Source organism: Nyctibius grandis, chromosome 2 (genome assembly GCF_013368605.1).
Source record: "Nyctibius grandis isolate bNycGra1 chromosome 2, bNycGra1.pri, whole genome shotgun sequence".
Taxonomy (NCBI): Eukaryota; Metazoa; Chordata; class Aves; order Nyctibiiformes; family Nyctibiidae; genus Nyctibius; species Nyctibius grandis.
The window spans coordinates 7002455-7025031 of record NC_090659.1 but is presented as its reverse complement, the minus strand read 5'-3'; the positions used below and the strand labels follow the sequence as shown (position 1 = coordinate 7025031).

At 36.7% G+C, this 22577-nt stretch overlaps 1 protein-coding gene across 1 annotated transcript in view; it reads left to right on the top strand.

Annotated features, from left to right (window-relative positions):
- The window catches only part of CADM2 (cell adhesion molecule 2), a 130149-nt gene that overhangs the window by 55866 nt on the left and 51706 nt on the right, over nucleotides 1–22577 (top strand). Inside the window, exon 5 of the mRNA XM_068425160.1 lies at nucleotides 9768–9946. Coding sequence (XP_068281261.1) covers nucleotides 9768–9946 — 179 coding nt within the window. The remainder of the gene's footprint in view (nucleotides 1–9767; nucleotides 9947–22577) is intronic.

Genomic DNA, 22577 nt, shown 5'->3' with positions numbered 1-22577 from the left:
CTATGAACTTTGCAAAAAGGTTTCCAGTTCTTATGTAAATTAAAGATAATAGGGCTTCTCATGTTAATCAGAAAAAACAATATAAGATTTTCAATTTATAGGGTACAATTCAGCAAATAAATTGATATATGGATTTGAAGTTATTAATATCAACTAGAAAAGCTGACTTTCTGAGCGTCTCTGCAAACCTTCCGTTATTAGAACAAGATTTATCTCTTTGTCACAACGGAAAGGTAGATCAGGATTTGCTGGTACATCTGCTAATGGTGTTGGCCTAAGTAATAGGGGCCTGTAAGGGAAGTAGGAACTCTGCAGCTAGAACTGTCTTCTTTCTTGCTCATTTGGCAGTCAAGCCTAACCTCATACTGAGTAGCTTCTAATAGGAGAGGAGGGAAACTGGACAGAGGGGAGATTATCAATGAAGTTGAAAAATACAAAATAGACCATATTTCTCTTCCAGATCAAGAGGACAGTCTTGCTTAGAATGACTTTTATTTTTTTCTAGTTTATTATGACCCCATAGAGGAACGTTTAACAGAAGTCTCCTTCAGAACTTACTGAAGAACGTAACGCAAAACAGTTTGTCTCCATTCTTTAAAGACAGGTGACGTTTGTAAAAGGTTAGCATGTTATTTTTATAGCATGCAATGGTAATTTCGCTGCAAGGTGAGTTTGATAACTCTAAGTCAAAAAGGAGATTCCTTCTGATAGAGAAGAGGAGAGCAGATAAGATGTTCAGATAAAAGCCTTAAAAGAAATTAATAGCTTTACAAGCAGCACTGTTGAAACTGGCAAAATAAAACATGTCACCTGAATGATTATAGTATTTTCTTAGAAATCTTTATAAGAAGAACAGTTTTTTAAAAGTTGCATTTTTACGTAAGTGTTTTCCTGACTGAATAGATAGTGGTACTTGGGGCAACAAATGGCGTTAGCCACCAACTGTGCACAGTTTCATTTCATGTTTCTGCATTAATTCTAAGTTGGCTGTTTGCATGCTCTGATATTGGGGGCATAAGAAATCACTTAAATAAGTAACTATGTTATCACATACTACAGTGATGGGTTCCTATGTAATCCACTATTGAGAAGATCTGCTGACCTGGCCTCAGTTTTGGTGTATTGCACAATATCACGATAAAGCTTTTTCTGACATTGACCCATCAGCCATATTGCACATTTGTGAGCTCCCTGATTTTGCATTTCTTTCAAAGCTGAAGGGCTGGCAATACTGGCACAACCAAACTAACCCTGACAAAGCACTGCTTCTCCAGCACACACACAGTCACTATTGATAATGAATTACAATTCCCTCAACTATTTTTTTCACTTCTAACGTGGATCGTGGGAAGACAGTGGATCACCCACAGCAGTGAGCACACCCGTTTAGTGTCCTCTTTTTCCTCCCACATTAAACTTACCTTTAGGGAGGATGGTACTTCATGAACAAGCTTAGGGGACTCCTCCACCACATCTGCCTTCATGTGGCAATGAATTTTGAGTTTATTTAAATCAAATTTTAGACTGCATCCCTATGGCATCTCTCTCACAAAATTGTTTTTTTTTTATTTGAGGCAATATTTTTGTCCATCCCTAGCTTCCCTGCTGCTTACAATAGTAGAACACAAGGGATATTTCTGATGTAATTCACTGATAAGGTAACTTCTGATTTCACATAAGTTCTCTCATTGATCTATCTCATGACTTTGAGAAATCCAATCTCCAAAATGTTATTCACAGCAGGTTTTTTATACTTCTTTGGCAAGACTGTGAATAACACTGGAATTAGGTAAGAAACTTCATATATACATACATATATACAGAATCACAGAATCACAGAATGTTAGGGATTGGAAGGGACCTCGAAAGATCATCTAGTCCAATCCCCCTGCCGGAGCAGGATTACCTAGACCATATCACACAGGAACGCGTCCAGGCGGGTTTTGAATGTCTCCAGAGAAGGAGACTCCACAACCTCTCTGGGCAGCCTGTTCCAGTGTTGTGTATATATGGATTATGCACATTTCAGGATATTTGTTTGATATTGCCTTGCCTTCTTGAGAATAACTAGCAAAAAGGAAATATTTAAGGTGGGGGGGAATACACAAGACATGCACAAAAGGCAAAGGGAAAAACTACAGTTAAATAGTTGCAAAAAAGTTAACATTATAATGGGTTAGTGATCAACTGGGAAAAAGCTATCCAGACAGAGACCAGCAGCATTACACATCTGTGTTAAGGGCTGAAAGCCTTAGGTCAGAGGGAGTCTCTGACTCTGAAGATACTAAAGGATGAAGGCGGGTGTGTTATCAGCCTGATGAGAGGGAAATACAGAAGGAAAGAGAATTATGGCAGAAAGAAAATAGTCAGGTTCTTACAGGCAAAGGTGGATATTAACTGGACTGAAAGGAACCTTAAAAATGGTTGTAAGAAAAGATTAGGGTGTAGATAGGGGGAAATATGAAAAATTTCTCTTTTACATCTTAGCAACCTATACTTTGTATCTTTGGGTAAAAGAATAAATACCTTTGCTTTGAAAAGACTCTTCTTGAGTTACTTTAATCAGTTACTGTCACAGGCTGCAGAGGGATAAGGGCTTTTGGCTGCAAATTTGGTCTATCATATCAGCATGGCTAGCATCTGTAATCCAGTGAGCCGGTCTGAAGGTGAGAGGACTGCCTGACTTATCCAAAACAAGCTACAGGCAGGGAGGCCTGTGAGCCAAGTGCATTTGTGATGGACAAAAGAAAGGCTTTATCTGTATCTAGGACAGGAGATAAGGGATGAAGAGTTGGGGTGTTTTGTTTTGTTTGTTTTCTTCCCTTTTCTACTATCTTTTTTTTCCCTATTTTTTGGTGTTCTCTTTTTTTTTTTTTCCCTGTAAATGGTGAATACTAACACTGTTTGAGATTTCTGTTGCCTCTTTAAGTTTATCATTTAAGCAACTTTTCCAAAGGCATAATACACTGCAATGGTCATCAGCATTTCTTGTTGTTCCTGTTGTCTTTATAGCTGTGAATTCCTGTCAGATTTTTATGATATAAAAAGTAGAAATCTATATTACATTGCCACCTCATTTTTAACATATGTTGGTAACTTAATTCTTAACCATTTTAAAAACATTGGTATAGGGCGTCATAAATATTCTTAGGCTATGTTATGTCTGTTGAGATGCTTAAAAGAGAAAAGTGTGGACAAATACAATAGTCAATTCAGGTGTTCAAAGCTCCCTTCTTAAAAAAAAATAGAACTTCATAAAAGGTACTTAGGATATTCTTGACTAATTCTTCTGGGGAGAAAAACACTCTCTGAAGGTTACTCAAGCTTTGCAGAACTACAAAATCACAGAGAGTTCTTACCTCATAAAATAAAAACCACCTATCCAAGCCTTTTATGAAAGGCTAGTGACTGTGGATATTGATGTTTTTGATAGACGAAATGCTCCAAAACCAGCTCATCCCAATATGACTCATCAGACAGAGACTTTATATAAACAAGAAGTCCCCTCAGGATTTAAACTTTCGACTGGATGATTAACTGATAAAGCTAAAAATCCAGATTCTCAACACAGAGAAACGCTAGAAGTTTCAAGTTAAGGAAGCAATCATTCCCTTAGATGACTTTTAACATTGCACCAGGATTTTAACAAAAAATACTCTGGTAAATGTGGTGATACCTTTTCCATTACTCATTTGAGCATTTTCACTAGATTATGTTTTCATGGACTTCACAAGCGTGCCCCTGTTTGGAGAAGTAAAAGGCATTGTTCAAGTGGGCCATACTCAAAATAATGAATTTACTTGTCTTGTTAGTGTTCTGCAAATCATTCTTCCATCTTTCTTATTTTTATCCACATGGGCTACAAAATTTTGACAGGATGCTTAGATACCCAGAGGGATGTTAATATCCTCAGTGAGACTGAGTATGTAAAAAGCTGGCACTGTTTTTGTTGTTGTTGTTGTTGTTTTGGGGGTTTTTTGAGTGTGATCTTATGGAAATTAAAAGGTTATCCTTTGCTAGTATTATGGGCCAGTAAGTTATCTGAGTGTTGTTTACTAAGGTCTCAGTGAAGAACAATTTGTACATGACCTTTCTGTACAGAAAAATCAGAAAAGGGCAACAAAAATGAACACAGCCAAGAACTTCCAAGTGAGAATGGATTGCATTGCTTAAATTCACTTTGCTCAGAAAGAAGAGGTGATACAATAGATCTATGTATCATTTTTAAATGAAGGCTAAGTTAAGATAAATATAATGGTTAGATATAAAGATCTTGCTAGAAAGGAGGATTATAGGAAAGCACTGAAATGTCGCAGTCCTTTGGTTAAGGTTAGAGAAGGGGATGGAAAATTAACAAACTTGTTTTAAAATACTACTGTGTAACTTTTAAAAGCCTAGATTATAAAAAATATTAATGTGGACTTAAACTGTTGACTTTCACATTACATAAACACTTGTTGAAAAGGTAAGTCTGTGCCTAAGTGTTCTTTTCTCATCAAATCTGACTGTGGTTTTTAAAACATTTTTTTTTCAACACATTCCAGCTCACCCTTAGCTTTCTCACCAACTTATTTTGGAAGAAAAGGTGTTTTACCCTCAGGATTAGAAAATAGTTTCACTTTATTTACAAATTCTTTGTTAAGTTACTTGCAAGAAAACTCCAGTTCCAGAGTATAAAGCATGAATCATCTTGGAACATGATACCTTTTTTTTCATACCCTCATTGCAGTCCCATTGCAGTTTGTCTGGGAAAGAATACCAAATTCTGTTGCTTTTTATGTCAAGTTTTAAAGGTAACATGAAGAGAGTTAACAAAATCTTTTCTTTACAGCAAAAACCAGTTCCCTTTTACAAGTCAGTTACTGAAAGCTTCTGGGCCTTTCTACTGGGGTTGAACATATATTATACCAAAGTTTAAACCCATTTAGCATTTCTTCAGAGAGAGTATAGAGTTCAAATTTCTTTCGGGGGGCTGGCAGAGAAGTCATTTGTCATAATTAAGGATTTTTAGTATGCTTGTGATTAGTATCTCTGGCTTCTTTCAGTTTAATGCTGTCCTGATAGCTCCACTGTGGGCAGCTGTGTGCAAAGCCATATCAGTAAAAGCAATACATACTACCCAAAGAAATAGCATGAGCTGTCACAGTTGAGCACTGTCTTTGAAAGAATTTCTTCAGTACAGTGTGCTTAATTTGTTTGGTTTTATTTTAAAAGGTATCACACTGGGAGCATTTAGCATAGGTAAGCCAGCAGCAGAGCTGTGTTTTGGGGAAAAAAGCAGCATCTTGGTGCTTCTGCTCTGCTACCTTCCTCAACCCAATGAAGGGCCTCAGTGGTAGCACAGCTCATTTCCACTTAACCGCATCCACTTGGGAAGGATTAAACCAGGGATATAGGAAAGCATCTCTCTTCCAGATGGGGAAAAAAAAGGAGGACAGACTTGTTCTTTGGGTGACTGCATTGATACCAGCAGGCTGCATGCTCCTGTTAGGACAGAGCAGGTCAGTGAGCTTGTTTGTGCCATGAAATGTGTGAAGGTAATAAGGTGCAATTGCATTAGTGGCCACAATGCTCATTCCGATTTCATAGCTGTTTTGCTCCAAGAAAGATGTTTTCAGAGTTGTCTGAGAAAAATGGGGATTAAACTGGTAAGTGTGATTCAACTTGAAGTAAGCACAAATGCAAGGCACAAAGATGCCCTGTTTGTTCCAGTCCACACAGTAATAGCATTATGGCAACTCTTTAATATGTGAAGAAAAGCTGAAATTCTGCAATAATGGAGATGTATGCAATGGAGAAAAATGTGCAATATTAGGAGTGTACATATTTGCTGGATGTTTTAGAATGTCAAACCTAAAGATCCCCCAGCTGAGCCAGAACCCTTTCAAAATGTTGGGTAAGAGAAAGAATTTCTGTCTGGATCTGCACCCATGAACGTGTTTCAGCAGGATAAACTGTGGGGAATTCACAGTTCTCTGTGCCTTGTGTCACAGAAAGCAAGCTTCCCCATCAGTGTTTCAGCTGCATTTTGTGCTTTGGACAATGAAGGTACTAAAGCAATTATCAAGGAATAGCCAATATGTTCTAAATTTACTGTTCCTTTACCCTTTTTTCTTGTGATTTTTTTCTTTTTTTCCCCTGCCAATAATTTCAGAAGGTATCAAATTCAAATGGAGAAAGAGGGAGAGAGAGAGGCCTACTAAGTACAAGGCTATCATAACTTATAACAAGGTTATAATATGCAGAAGTGTTACTTACCATGTCCTGCAATATTCATTGCCACTGCTAGGAGATCAGTGTAAGACAGATTAAAGTAAATACGTTTTTGCGCAGCAGGTAGGGAACTTCCAGCATTCATTGCCACAGGAGGCTGGATTGGGACAATATAAGCAGATTCAAAAAGTTATTAGAGATATTCATAGGCAACAGGTCTAAATACTAAGTAGATACAAAAAAAAGAACAAGAGATGTGCCCTCCACCATCCCCAATAGAACGATTGTGGATTCTGGCAGAGTACAGGGGGATGGACCACAGAAAATGGCTGCACTCACATGCTTTCCTTAAACAGATGCTCCCCTTGTCACTGACCACAGCAGCATGCTGGCCTGGGTGCATGAGCGCGTCTCATGTTCTTAGCTCACTTCTGCCTAACTAATGAATTGTTTAGACCAGAGTGTCTCAAACCTTCCCAGCAGTGCAGGCAAAATTTCATTTTATGGCTCTGACAGAATTGCTGCTTTAGGCACCATCTTCCCTGAGAGTGGTGAGATGGAGTGAGAGCTGTGCTCGGCCACCATGATGTATTGGCCATGGGCTGTCTGCCCAGGAATTGCTCTGCTGCTGCCACTAAGTCAGCACAGGATGGCTTAATATTAACTATTAATCAGCAGCTTCCCCAACACCCGGAGTATGTAGACCTGCCTCTCTCTAAGCCGTGATTTTTCTGCCATCATCATTTTGTAGCCATAGCTAAGCACTCTGTATAAGACTAGAGTTGGTATGTTACGATGTGACAAAGCTCCCTGAATAATTTATACCTAAAGCTCCATTTCATAGTTATTTGTTATCCTATGGGTTTTCCCCTAGGATATGCCGTCTGATTTCAATTTAAAACGTAAGTTCCATAAATTGCCACTGCACAGAAGTTGCTTTAACACGCCATTTATGAAGGCAATGGTGCACATTGTAGCCAAAGTGTTTCAGAGTTTCCACTCCTGGGATTACAGATTCACAGTAAGCTGGTAAATGGGAAACAATGAGGAGTTTGCTAGAAAATTGAACAAATCCTCCTTAACATATCAAAGCAAATTGCACTCTAATGTTGTGAACTCTGTGGGGCAATGTTTCTGCAACACCGTGGACATTAGATTCCTTGCTTGCATTAAGCAGAAAGGAACTGTGTATATTCTGTGTCCTGTATTTAGACACCAATTCCTGAAAGTACACATAGGAAGACTATTACGACATATTTACAGCAAGATATAAATACAGCCCATTACACTAAGAGTTCTTAATCCTTGGCTTAAAATTATGTGAATCTTGTTATATTCCCTGAGCACGGTTTTCTAAAAAAATTATAACTTCAGTTAATAGCCAGTCTAGGTAACTAATTCAACGATGAGTTGACATGGTATCATCCAAATATTACTAAAATGTGCATAAATCTGCTATTTTTCAAGAAAATCATATAGTATTTTTACTTTTAAAAAGTAATATAAGTTATATAGCAGTAAGTGCATTTCAGAAAAATTCACTTTGTTTACATGTCTTGCCTAACTTAAAAGAAAAATCATGTCATTGCAGTCATTAGGACTATTTTTCTGTGAATGAGGCCACATTTTGGTAAAATGTCTCTCCATAGGTATTTAGGTTTAATTCTTATTCTTAATACTCATTATATTTAATAAGCTTTAAACACCTGCTTAAATTAATGAAATTGTTTCTTACAGAATCATAGAATTGTTTAGGCTAGAAAGGACCTTTAAGATCATTGAGTCCAACCGTTAACCTAGCATTGCCAAGTCCACCACTAAACCATGTCCCTAAGCACCACATCCACACATCTTAAATACCTCCAGGGATGGTGACTCCACCACTTCCCTGGGCAGCCTGTTCCAATGCTTGACAACCCTTTCGGTGAAGAAATTTTTCCTGGTATCCAAGCTAAACCTCCCCTGGCACAACTTGAGACCGTTTCCTCTTATCCTATCACTTGTTACTTGGGAGAAGAGACCAACACCTGCCTCACTACAACCTCCTTTCAGGTAGTTGTAGACAGCAATAAGGTCTCCCCTCAGCTTCCTTTTCTCCAGGCTAAACAACCCCAGTTCCCTCAGCTGCTCCTCATAAGCCTTGTGCTCTAGACCCTTCACCAGCTTCGTTGCCCTTCTTTGGACATGTAGCCTTCTTTGAACACGCTAGTCTTGAGTAAGACCAGCGACTAGGTTGGCATCTGCTGATTTTATAACATTGTTTTATGTTTTGTTTTCTTTCTTAGTCATAGAACTACATACTTAAATAGGGAAATATAACGTAACATTCTCCTATTAATTAAATGTGCAAATCTAGAACTGCTTCTAACTTCAAATACTTAAGTAGCGTACCCAAAAGAAAGGGATTGATATTTGGGTTATAATGTACAAAGCGACCAGATACAAGTAATGTAGCAGTGAATCCTGCTTTAGCGACTAGTATCTAAGGACTTGAGATGGTCTTTCTGTTTGTGAGATAGTCAGGATTCAGTAAACCAACTTTTCATTTCCAGTCACGGACCTGTGTTTTTGGTGATTTCCCTCACGTAAATTTGAAAGTAGATCTTGTTACATGTAAGTAAAGACTGCATACCAGCAATAAATACCTCCTGCTGTCTGTTAGGCAAATGTCATGAACTGTGGAGCGTCTAGAGAGTCTTTAGGAAAGAGTTAAGGTATCACTTCCCAGTGGGAAGGTATATGTGAATCTGCAAGACAGTCAGTTCCCTCCTCTGCAGTGTCCCTAGCCTGCCTAGGGTGTTATCGCTGTCAGTGCTTTGCCTTTGGCCTGTTTGATGCAAGTTCATGAGGCACAAGAGGAAAGGTTTCACAAAAGAAAGAAATCCAGGATTTTAAGTCAAATCTTATATTGCTTGTGATAACATGCGTAACAAGCAATTATTTGAGGGAAGGATGCAGAAAGGGTGGAAAAACAGATGGGCTGTGACACAATGCAGCAACAGAAACAAATTTAGATTGTGTGTAAGATGTGCTACTTTGAGACTGATATGCCTGGTTCAGGAAAAACACTCAGCGCGTGCAAGTGCACTTGTGAATGTGAATAGCCTAAATAATTTTAGAAACCTTTTACAAACCACTTACATCTACCTCAGCCTGCTTGCATGATTTCCGATGCCTGTCAGCCACACAGAACCATATTGCTCATCACACAAACGGAAAGCCGTTTTCACTAAGTTGCCAAGCATCTTGATGAACTGCGGGCCCTGAAACCTCACAAGCACTTGTTTTTAATTTGTGGAAGATCTTGGCCTGCTCCAATTCCGTTCTGTTTCCTTCTTTGTTTCTCTTCTTTTCCCTGCTTGTTCTTTCATTTTCTTTAGTAGTTCCCATCCAGGATAGTAACAGTTCATTATATCCAGTAACTCAAATGATCATTGAATATTCTTTGATGGCAAGTCACTGTTCATAACTTTCTGATGCTATTGTTTCTGATGTATATGTTGCGTATACACGCTTCATGTATCTGATTAAATGCATTGCTTTGGATCCAACAGGCCAGAGCCAGTACTGTGGACAAAGGACGGTGGAGAACTACCAGACCCAGAGCGAATGGTTGTCAACGGCAGGGTTCTAAGCATCAGTTTCCTAAACAAAACAGACAATGGCACATACCGATGTGAAGCAAAAAATCCTATTGGCCGAAACAGCACAGAATATGTCCTGATAGTACATGGTGAGTGTGTTCTCGTTAGTTTCTTGGCGCGTTATGCATATGTAGCATTTCAAGAAAATACAATCAGTTGCTTATGATCATTACCAAAAGAATAGCAAGAAAAAGCTGGAAGTATAATTGCACTTTTATTGATGCTATCATTTAGTATTGGGGAGTATGTTTGCTTCCTTTTATTGGCATGCCTCCCTTCATACAGTTTAAACAAAATATATTCGCTTATGTGATGAACTTTTTGCAAAGTAAGCACCTGTTTTGTAGTATGTCAGTACTGTTTTATAAATACTTGCCTCAGGCATGCGCTGTTCAGATAAAGCTGGTTACAAAAGGGTGTATGAAGGGAAGTATGGAAATATCAGACAGATGGGTGTTTGAGGTTTTTATTTTTGTTTTTTATAAACCACCAAAGATGGGAGATCAGATACTTTTCTTCACACAGGTTATAGCCTGCTACTGAGAAAACTCAGCTTATACAAGTTAGCTGATCATCATCTGGCCTATCATTACAGTCAATCCTCAAAAATATGTCATGTCCTAAATTCATGTTACTTCTAATAAAATTGGAAAAATAGGAAGGTTCACGTTAAATTACAATTGATTTGTTTTCCTTAATTAATTAGGCAACAATATGTGTCACATGAAAAGAATAGCAGGCTTTTACATTAATCATGAAAGACTGATATAACTCAGGTACAGGAGAAACTATAATACAGAGTTACATTTGACTTTAATACAACTTTGCAATATGGATCTAGCAGTCTCGAAACATAATGTTCTCTTATGACAGATATGTATGTGACAGTTCCTGGAAAATTATGTGTTCTGTAATTTGAATTTTAACCTAAGTGAATACGGAGGTGAAAGGTCCACTGTAGTTCGTGATGGTAATTTTTTTTCCTCTATTTTTTTAAAAAATGCAAGTTCTTATAAAAATGACAAAATAAAATGAAACAATCTAATATAAATTATAGTCTGTAAATAGACATGGGAACTGTATAGATTTTGTTTGCTCATGATGAATTCAGGTATAACAAATATACGTTTCCGTGGTGTTTGCAAGCTCTCAAAAACATTTTTCACTAAAGGTTTAACCCGCCTTTAGGTATTTGGCAGAAAACTTTTAATAAGTGCTACTTTCAGCTTTCAGTAATGAGGTATTTTTTGGTGCTGTTGATTAAATGTCATTTATCAAAAGAACCCCTTAGATTACTTTTCATTTTTCTTAAAGTTCACTATTAGTTTATGTAGGATTAGTGGCACAAGTAAGGAGGAGGTCTTTGCGTGAGGAACACAGAGCCTGTACTGCTGTGTAAGTATTTCTGTATTAAAGACAAACAGAAAAACTAAAACCTCTAACCTCTGCTTACATTGATGACTACAAGAAAAAGGAAAACTGTTTTGTACATACCAGAGGTGGTGGTGTATTGGTTGTTGGCTGCAGGCACGGAGTGCACTGCCTTTGCTGATCTCATGGCTTCTGCGCTTACCAAAGGTTGAAATTTCTGTCGTTTCTGTTTTCTGCCCAATTTATTTATCTGATTATTTCTGAAAACGTGGCCTTTTATAATGGTAGATTTTTCCGTTGGTGGTGACTTTGCAATATACCTCTGTCAAAGAATATTTCACAATCTCCTACGTGTGTTTAGCATAGTGGCATGCCCCCTGTTGATCTGATTATCTTGCAACAACTTCATGGCAGTCTGTAAAATCATTCATTATCAGGAAGGCATTCTGTTATGTTTGGCAGCATATTAGGCATGTTATCAGGTTTAGCCTGCACACTGCTGACCTTTTCTGTTATGAGTACCAGAGTTTTCCTAATTACATTTCTGCAATTCCAGTGTTAGAACTAGAGAAGGTAAATATCAGCTGCTTTTGAGGTTTCTGAGACAATGAGAGCAGTGTGACAGAGTAAGTGATGATGTTTAGTGCTTAACAACTTACTGTGTTTCAGAGTTGTTAAGTTTATTTTAAACAGAGACTGACACAATTATCTTATGAAGTGTAGTACAATCAGTTGTATAGATCAATTTAGGCACTGTCTTACCCCTTCTTTAGTTCATTACAGTCACTATGTCTCTAGTGAAACATAATCCTCCCAAAATTATACAATATTCTCTCTCTCTTTCTCTCTCTCAGGGCTAGCAAATCTACTTTTTATCATTTTCTGAGATGCATGCTTCCATTTAATAGAGGATGTATTTTTTTCCTATATCTTTCTAAATATATCTGGGAGCATCCTTTGATTTCTCATTCCTTCCTCTGTGCCTTATATGTTGATGTAATTTTTTTTGTCCCCCTTTGTTAGAGCTGATTTATCATATCATTCAAGGTAAGAAGCATACCTTCTTACCTTGAATGTTAGGTTTCTAATACAATTACATGCCAGATTTAACATAAGGGGAGGTATGTTCACAAAGATGTGGGAGAGGAGAGGGGAAGAATCTGCATGAGGAGAGAATCTCTTCACAAGAGATTCCTTTTAAATTGCGGGTCAAGGAAGTAAGGTCTCTGAAAAGTGACCTACCAGATCTGTAATAAGGCCTAAGTGCACTGAGTGCCAGTAGCCACTGCCTTAATGGAGCCTCTGGAAGTCCATCTCCATGGTTGTTAAAAAACTAATAGTTTTTCTAGGAAACTCTCAAGCTCAGAGGAGTTGCAGTGATGGAGAGAAAGAATGATAATCACATGTCCAAGTTTAGAGAGATACTATGGCTGATTCAGTTTTTCCAGGTGAGCTTGTATGAGAAGGCAGGGGACATGAATGGAACGTATCCCCTGCAGAGGCAGGGGAGGGTAACCTGATTCCGAGCTTTTCTTTTCTTATCCATACTGTGATTTCCTCTAGACTTCTTCCTTTTTTCACTTCAACAGATTCTCTGTCTTTCTGTTTATTAAGGTTGTCAAAGTTTCATCTGGCTTCTATTCCTTTTTTCCCCTATGAAATCCCCCGCTCTGTGGGACTCAGTCTACTAATTCTCTCAATTTCAGAAGTTATCTTCCTAACTCAAAAGAGATTTAGACAGCTTTAGGATAGGGAGAAGCTTGCCTAAAAATGGAAGATATAGTTTATCATAATTAGAGATTAAGGGTAAATAAAGTATTTATATATATTAATTGTACAAACCAAACAAAGAGTGTCTCATTCCTTTAACTGGACCAACCTAGACACAAAATTATATGGAAAAGTGGTATTTTTGTCACTGTAAATGATGATGAGTTAATACTGTTTTGATGTTAAGTGATGACAGTGGAAATAAATATTGCTATAAGCAGATGAATGGAAATCTGTCTAATATAATTAGTATCTAATAACATAAAAGGTCTTTTTAGATTTGTAGTGTAATTAAAGAAATCAGACTTCAGAGAAATTGAATTTATTTGAATCAGGTAAAAGGCATGGGCTTTGCTCATGCTGCTTTGCTGAATCAATACAGCTGCTACTTTCATTTTTCTTAACTTCTATTATTAATAATAAATGTCCAGAAAACACTTTGTGAAGCAGGAAGGTGGGCACAAAGTCAGAGTTTATAGGCAGCAGTACAAAGACAAGACATGTAGTTTGTTCAAACATTTGTCTCATGCAGTAACAAAGCCACAAGCTTTAATGTCTGTAGCTGTTGTCATTTCTGTATTCTAATTGGCGAGCTTAGTGCTTTAGAAGTGCACATTCTGGCTAGATATATTGCACCCTTTCTTTGGTAATGGGCCCCAGGCAATTTTCACTCTCTTCCAATTTATTAAGAACTTTTGTTTACCTTTGTCCAAATACTAGTCATTAATCATCAGTAAACAGAGGTAACTGTCAAACTCATGATGCTCAACCCAAAAACATTGATTCTACTTGCAAAGCTTAGGTAATAACTGCATTGATTTAGCTGGAGTTGAGGAAGGAAGTGGTCCATCATCATCAAACTGAAGACACGGCTGTTATGTATGTAGCAGTAGTTCATAACCTCTGGATGTCACTGCTGAAGACTTAGTTCAACATCATATTGAGTGGGTGGCAAAAGTCCACATCATTGGGAAATCTTCTTAATGGAAACAGCAGCATTTGATAATTTGCAGACCTATTTGAAATAAAGTACCATGGTGAAATACCTGATTTGCCAATCTAAAGACACGCATTCAATTAATTGAAATATTCAGAGCTATAGTGTGTTGTGTATCAATTATCTATCAAAGCAATAAGGAAATTAACGTGAATCAGCACCTGTGGATGGTCAAGACAGTTCTTACAATTAGACATACAGTAGAAAGATATTGAGCCAGTAACTCAGTATCTCTGGAGAATAAAAAGCAGCATAACATATTCCCTTGGCTTCAGCCTATCAATTATTTTACATTTATTTCTTGGACAAGCTGTTTTTTGCAAATAAAGGCAAATAAAAGACTGAGTTACATCCTCCTTAATATTTTGAAATGTACTTTCAAACAGAAGATCTCCTACAATGTGTAAGACCAAAGGTCCCACTGCACCTTTTCTTTGGGCTATAATGTATTTATCTTCTACCTGCTTGTCCAGTCCCATTTGAAAACATTTATCATCTTAGCTTTCACAATAACCTGTGGCAACAAGTTTCTGACGTGAATTATGTGCTCTGAGGGAAAAGTATTCTCTTTTGTTTGTTTAAGCTTGCTGCTTTATCTCTTCACTTCCCAACTTTCCAATCAATTTGGCCTCTTGCTGTTTGTGCTGTAAGTATGGAAAATCTCTCTGTGATGGGTGTTCACGTTTGCATTCTGATGGCATTGTCTCATTCCTCTTACCATCGCTGCCATAGTTTCCTTCAAATCCCCAGTACAACTCCTGTTATAAATTCTCCCACTTATGCCAGTGGCTTCTATCATCTTCTAAGTCACGCAGTTGTTTTCTCTATAATGTTCTCATTTCCACCTTCATTTTGCCATTTTCCAGTCTGATAGCTGCATTGCAGTTAAAAGCATGTTTATTTTCATGCTGCTTCCCTTCAATAGATTTTCAAGTATTTCCACCTCACTCTCAATTTCTCACTAATTATGATCTTAAATTCTGCATTTCCTGGATTCCTGTCCCTTGTATCCACTCTTCTTCTTTCATGGTCTTTTTTTCACCCTTTTCTTCATTTTTGATCTAGTAGTACATCTCTGTTCTCCATATCTGGAACAGCACTATGCCAAATTTGCACCAGACATATTAGTTTATTAACTCCTGCTTCCAAATACATTTATAGAAGATCACCTTCTGTGACCACCCATAATTCTAGCAATGTGCACTTTTACTTCTATACAAGTTTCTTTTTAAATGAGTAGAAACTCTGTGGAATCCAAAACACATCTGAAATGAAACCAACTCCGTTATCTTTATCTTTGTCTGTTCATTTGCCCACTATCACATTTTTATTATGTTTCATTTCTCTTGTGGTGTTCTCACAGGGGCTCATCTCCTTCCTTTATTTCCATAACTCACTTGTGCACGTCTCTCACTCTATGAAAATAAAAGCTGAGTAGAATAGTAATTTGAAGTAAAACTGAGGAGGTGAGATTTTTTTCTGTTTTCTTTGGAAACTGAGCTTATCGGATAGGCAATAGATGTCCTGGTTTGCAAATATTTTCACTACAGGCCTCTGATAAATCTTGTGCGCTGTTTTTGGACACCTTATACTCATAAACATATCTCAAAAAAACACATTAAAAATATTCACTGAAGGGACGGATGGAAAGGAAGCAGAATCTGTGTGGAGTGGCATGCTCATCAGTAATCTAGTTGCCCTCCATTTTTGTGTTAAGACTCTAGACATTGAGGTAGCTGGACAATTTCTAACGTTTCCTCATTTGTAGTTTCTGAGTTGAAACATCTCATTTACAGACACATCTCAGAGAAGAGACTTTCCTTGCCTATGGGAAATTACTACTCTTTGACTGAACAAAGCTTGGGCTTTGGGAAAAAAGAATTGAGCAGACCTGTGGTGTGATGGAACAATAATAGCATGTACAGCTACAATAAAGGGCGTTTTTAGTAAAAAAAACAACTTGCCCTTACAGCAATGAAGGCATATCAAGAATATGAAGCTCAGAAGACTGCTTAGGACTTCATTTGAAATTCTGTGCATGTGAATACCTGCGCTGTTTAGTTTTGAGATTTTTTTTTTTTTATATATCCTTGTTTGAATTAAAAGAAAGAGGGTGTCTCAGTTTTGGGTCCTTAAAACAGAGGTGAAACATCTCTCCTATTGTCATCGTATAAAAAGTAAAAATAACGTAAAAAAGTACAGAAGACAACTCACAGACACAGGAGCCTGAGCTTTCAGCTGAAAAATAAATAAATAAAAGAATACTCTTGAGGACTTTGCCCTTCTCAAAAGCCTTCCTACCCCCCAAACCATCTCTTTTTTTTCCTGTTTCTGCCTTTCCCTTCACCGCTATGCATGCATGCATGCAGACACACACGCACGCAGGCACACAGGCACACAGAGACACAAAAACAAACAAAGAGGTTTGTTTATCCAGGAAGGGATCCTCTTTTTTTCATCTTCATATCTTTTGAAATCCACAACAGCTGGATGGTTTTCTTGCAAACACTGAGGTGTGGAGGAGTGAGGTTTCACTGTGGCAGGCCTAAGTAACGACCCCATTATAACCCTGTTTTAAAGGTAAACACACAGAGAATGTCATTCATGTGTTATTTTGCAAAGCACAGCCCTTCAAATTGTGTTGAAATATTTTCATTTTGTGTATACATCAACGTTCTAAAGTGACATTAAAGTATTAAATCTTTTCTCAAGAAGACTCTCGATTGTGATAAAAGAGGTGGCCCAGACCTTAAAGCACAATGCAGATGAATGCTGCACAATCAGATGAATTAAGAAATCATTGTGTAATATAGCTTTTGTTATTGGACTAAAGAAGAATAATGTTTAGCTGACATTTTGAGGTATTAGAAGTTTGTCAAGAAACTTTTGGTGGAATTGTTGGCTTAATTTTATGGATGAATTGTCCAGCTATTATCCCTGAACACTTGCAAGGCAGCTACTTTGAAATTGCTTTTTGTTGATAAATACTTGAATAGTGGGGTCTATAGTTGAGCTGTTTGAACTGATATTTCTTCATTTATGATGACTTCAGAAAAATAAGATGCAATTTTTTTTTCAGATAAGCTCAAAATTATCTTGGAAAGGTCAAGAAAATAACATTACAAACCACATTAACACTTTTGGGGAATCTGTTTGACCATTCTATATTTTTACATTATAATACTATTTTTTATGAAAGCAAACTTTTAAAATAAAGTGAATTTGTTAGATAACATATGTAAGATCTTAATTATTTATTTTCCCATACTGGATTACTCATTGAAATTATTGAATTCAGAGCATTTCAGTTGAATTAAATCTGAATTTGTCCCAGTTTTACTTTTTTTTTTCTTTTTCCTCCTGAATGGATGCAGCAAAAACTCTCTCCAGATCCAATCTTTAACAACATATTCTAACACGTATAGCTCATTCCTATTTGAATAGAAGTTGTACTTATTCTAAAAACCTGTAGATTTGGATAATGTCTTTAATAACATAGAACATTTGAAAATATTTAATTTTCTATGGACATAAATAATTGGCTAATGTGATAGTTCTTGATTTGGATTCCGTGTGTGATTTCTGAAAAGGAAAAGATTTCGTGTTGGTTTTGAATTATAATGAGTATTTTTTCTCCATACACAATAATTGCATAGAGTTAATATTTCGGATGCTTGTATTTGGGTAGAGCATCTGCAGTAAAGTACTTCTTGAATTAGATATACTAGATATATTGCTGTTGCTCTTTTGAAAAGAACTGTTTTACCTGATATTAGGTGATGTATATTTCTAAAATAGTGCTGTTGATTTGCAAATCACTCTGATTTGCTGTAGTAGAACAGCTTGCTCTCTAATTTTTCTGAACTTCAAGCTTTGCTATTGCTGATACCTCTAGCATTCTTGAACTTTACTTCAATCGAGCTTTTTTGGTTGAGGGATCAGACTGTAAAATTACCATGTCTGTGAACATCATATGCAATCTTCATGAAGAAAATATAACCGTCAACAGAATTATTTCACTTGAGACTGATGACAAAGTTATAGTCTAACAGTTGCTAATGATCTTCTGTTTCCATTTAGATCATTTATTATTCACAAAACCCCAACCATAAAGAAACTTTTAAAGTCAATTAGTAATTTTCTAAATTGAAAACTTTCCTACACCATTAGGTGCTATATGGAATGTAGATAAGGGTGTCCTCTCTCAGTCTTTCTCATGGTGCTTCTTTCTGTAACTTACCTTTCTCTTGAGAATACATTGCTCGGTTTTTCACTCAATTCAAGAAAGGAAAATGATATGCTACGTAGTGATATTGCTTAAAATGTCAACTGGAGATGCTAGCCTGGTGATACATCAGTACCATGTTTTGCTCTGACTGAGATTACAAACCTTGGGAAGGTAGCACAAATCATTAGTTCTGAGCAAATGGAAATAGATATAAATGCCTTGGGGAGACTGCAAACAGCATCCTGAGTCTGAGAGGGGTATGGAACACATCTGTAAAAATAACACATCTTTCTTAAAGGGTTTTAGGAAGTTATGTATCTGAGGTCTCTGATCACATGTGAAGATAAGCATAGAGGGAAGCAGACACTTAGGAATTTGTTCATCTCAAACCATTAATATTTCTAACACCCATAATTTGATGTTAATAATTATTAGTTCTGATTATTCTGGTTTTGCTATTTGTAATTTTAATAATTAATGACTTGTGAACTTTTTATGGAGCTTATCTTGGCCTACATTTCTGTATTGTATAAAGGAAAAAATATTCAATAAAATATTTCTTATAGTATTCTATTAGTATTTTACTTACAGCAAATAAGGTTTTTCTCCCCCTTGTTTTCAGTATTCTTCCAACTAAAAAACAGATCAAACTGACAAAAATTTGATATTTCCATGAACAAAATTTAAAAATCTTCATAACATCTTTCTTCACAGCGTAGGTTCAGTCTAAATTTGTGATGGGACCCAAAGCGTCTTTAGCCCCTCCTCCAAAAGGGAAACCTCTAAGTTGCAATCACAAACTGTTTTTTCTAGCTCTTACTGCTTGAATTCTTGACCCTATACAATAAAATTCTCTTTACTTTATAATTAAAGTCACATTTCTTATTGCCAAATCATATCATAGCCTTTCTGCACTGAATTTTCCTCTGTCTTGTTACTGTGAATTGCTTGGATTTTGTGTCAAGGATTCACAAATGTTTTCACAGCTTTCAAGAAAGCTCATTGCATCGATCTTTGTGTATGACTCCCATGGAAAGGGGAACAGTCAGCAAAAACTAGCCAGGAGGACAATAAGGGTATACCTCAAAACCATTCTCAGGTTGCAGGGAGAAAAAAAAAAAAACAAACACAAAAACCATTGGTACCAAGTATGAGTATGGATCTACCAAAGTTGATGAAGTTGTTTGGAACGGCTGGTGCCATATGGGGAACTCCCACAACACCCTGACTTCTTTCACCAGGCTGTGATTACCTCACTAGAAAAAAAAAAGCTGTAACCCCTTTTGAAGAAACTTACCCAGCAGGTGCCTGTGAACAGGTCTCCAGATATCCGCTATGACTGATGGAGTTCATGTGATGGTGTAAGGTGATGTGACATTTGTGACAAGAGTGGTCCAAGCAATTTTCAGTCAGGATTACTTTTCTTTTGTTAGAAGGCCTGAAGACAGAAGAATTAAAGTTTTTATTTCTTTTTTTTTTTTCTTTATCTACTTCATACTCTGACATGCACTTTCTTTGCTTTTCCTTCACTGGTATCCACACGGCTTGTTTACTCCCCAGATACACCCTTGAAGAAAAAAATTGCTTTTGCTTGGTAACCTCATGCCTGAGGAGGGTATATCTTTCAGTTGAAACTACCCATATTAATCCTTATGGCAAGTGAAGAAAAAAACGAACCAAAGGAGAGGAGGAAGGACAGAAAAAAATTTGGCAGGGTAAAACTGTAGGAGTGTGTAAACTTTTATTCTTTAGATATTGGTGTGGGTCATTGCACTAGTGGATTTGTTTTTCCTCTGTGGTTTCTGTGTTTTATATTTTCTGTGGGTTTCCTAATCCTTGATTGGTAGAAGGCAGAGAGGAGTTGAAGGAGACTGATACGCTGAAGTGCTAGTTTGCTGTTTGATTGAGGAGAGCTCTGGATGGCTTTCATCATTCACAAGCAGGAACTGAAATCTCTTTGCACTGCTTTGTATATTATTTTGGTTAAAATAAATCAGCAGATATGACCAAGCATTCTCTGTAACAAATACCACAATATTCCATTGGTGAACTGTCCTATTTGATGGCTTAGTGGTTAAAGGTACCAAATATCTGCCTGCCTGAAGGGAAGCTGGATAATTTTAATAAAATTAAGTCTTGACTATATTGCATGTGTCTCATGATTCATAGTAGTGTGTTATACAAACCCAAAGAGCCATGAGAGGAATTCAACTACATGTGCAGAACTCTTTTAAGCAAGAAAAGACAGAGCTTAAAAGATTGACAGCTAGAAAAGACAGGGCCTTGGTTTCTCAGGTAATGTACTATGGTGATAAGAATGTGAGAATTAAGTGTAGTAGTCAAAGACAGTGCAAAGAACTGCAATAAACTATGGTTTAGGTTGCAAAGATGCCATCAACTTGCCCAAGGTGATTTTCAATGGGATACAGCTATCCCACTGTGATAAAGCATTTCAGATCGGTGTTGGACTCCTTTGATTTTATTTTGAAATAAAGTGACTTAAAATAAATAACATTCTCTATTATCTCTTTTTACTAACCTTAAAATTATTGCAGTGAGCTTTGGGTTGTTTAAGCAATTTCAGTGATTTGTCCTGAATTTCTCAGAGAAATGAAAGTAGCAACCATAATAAAATAGAGATCAGCAATCTGTTTACCTCCATTTAGTTTCAACACTTGTCTCCTTAATAGGGAAATTTTAGAAAATTCTCCTTGGCCTCTTTCTTCTTCCTAGTGCAGTGCTGGCTGAGCTTTTTGAATTTTTTTTTGCCCAGAAAGAGTCAAGTGTCATTCTGAGAAAGCTGTCATCTTTGTTCGAGGCTGCTGGTGTCTGAATTTGTATTGTACATTAGCTTTTCCTTATAAGTTTTCAAGGGCTGGCTGCTGGTACTTTATTTCATTTAATTTCCAATACTCCTATTTTATGGCTTGGAGAAACAAGGAAATATGGCTTGTCTGTTTACTTAAAAAGAATAAAAATGAACATCACAGCCTTAATGTGGTTTTTGAACAGTGGCAATGGGCGTAGAACACTATATTAACAATGATAGAATGCTGTGCTTCTGGGGCAGATCGTGCTGGCTTTATTCATACAAGATGTTTGGTGACTTTTGTGGTAACATTTTGTCTTGAACGTGGTGAAATTGGCACTTCAGGTATAAGGACAACTGCTTTTTTAAATATCATTTTGATTGTTTTGGTTTATTATTAGAGGGTTAAAATGGAATTGGGAGATCTGTTCTGAACTCCCCTGTCAGGCTGAGACGTCTGTAAAGTATAAGACATTTCACATAAGACTTCTGTGTTCATTTCCCCAGCCTTGAAATGGGAATAATGCTACTTCCTTTTCCCTAATATTTGGTCTATACTGTCTAACTAATGATCTTACAGAACCTCAAGGCAGAGATCCATTCTTTGCTGTGTATATATTTGTTAATGTTGAGTTGTGAACAAAATCAGGAAATGTATAGATGCCTTTTTATAAGTAAAGCTACTTCATTTGAGACTGCAGTCTCAAACAATGCTCTAAAACTTTACCTTTTTATTTAAAATGTTGACTTACAAAATTCTTTGTCTAAGCCTATTGCATGCTCTGCAAATTTTACTTAATTTCTTTCAGACAAGTTGCATAAGCTTCAGTGATTTGCTCAGTGCAGTATTTGTAACAACCTTAATTAGAAAGATGGGCTTTTATCCAAGATGGAATGACTCCTTTAAATAAAGCAATAGAATTTATTTATATTACTACTATTAAGTGGGAAGGGGCTCCTTTAAACTACTAGCAAAACTTCTCATAACTTTGGGAAAAAATAGATCTTACGGTATACTTTTGGAGTAATCTGAAGTATGTTTTGTATTCAGGTAACTCCAGAACTTGGAATATTAATCTTTCTGTTGAATACTTGTTTTGATTTGTCCTTAGAGGTACATCTTACGCTAGTAACAATTAATAAAGTAAAACTTAGAGCACTTGAAAACAGATTCTTCAGTATTAAAGAATTTGCCTATTTGAGAATTTTGGTTTTCCTTGTACTAATGTAATCCTCAATATCTAAGTATGAGGACAAGTTATTATCAGTTTTATCCTTTTGTGTTCTCTTTATGTTACCTGTTTTTAGCACAATTAGAAATTAAGAAATATCACTTTACAACCTATTTGTTTACTCCAGTACAAATGTTGCAATACATATAATCTGCCCCACCAAACCTAAACAGCAATAGGTAAATGTATTGTGAGATACCACATTATGTCACCTTTTATTCTTCTGCTTCACTGAGAGAAAGAATAGTGAGCTTTTTAAATGGCTGGACTGGTGACAAACAATTAGTCTGATGGACAGTGAAATGCGAGCGTG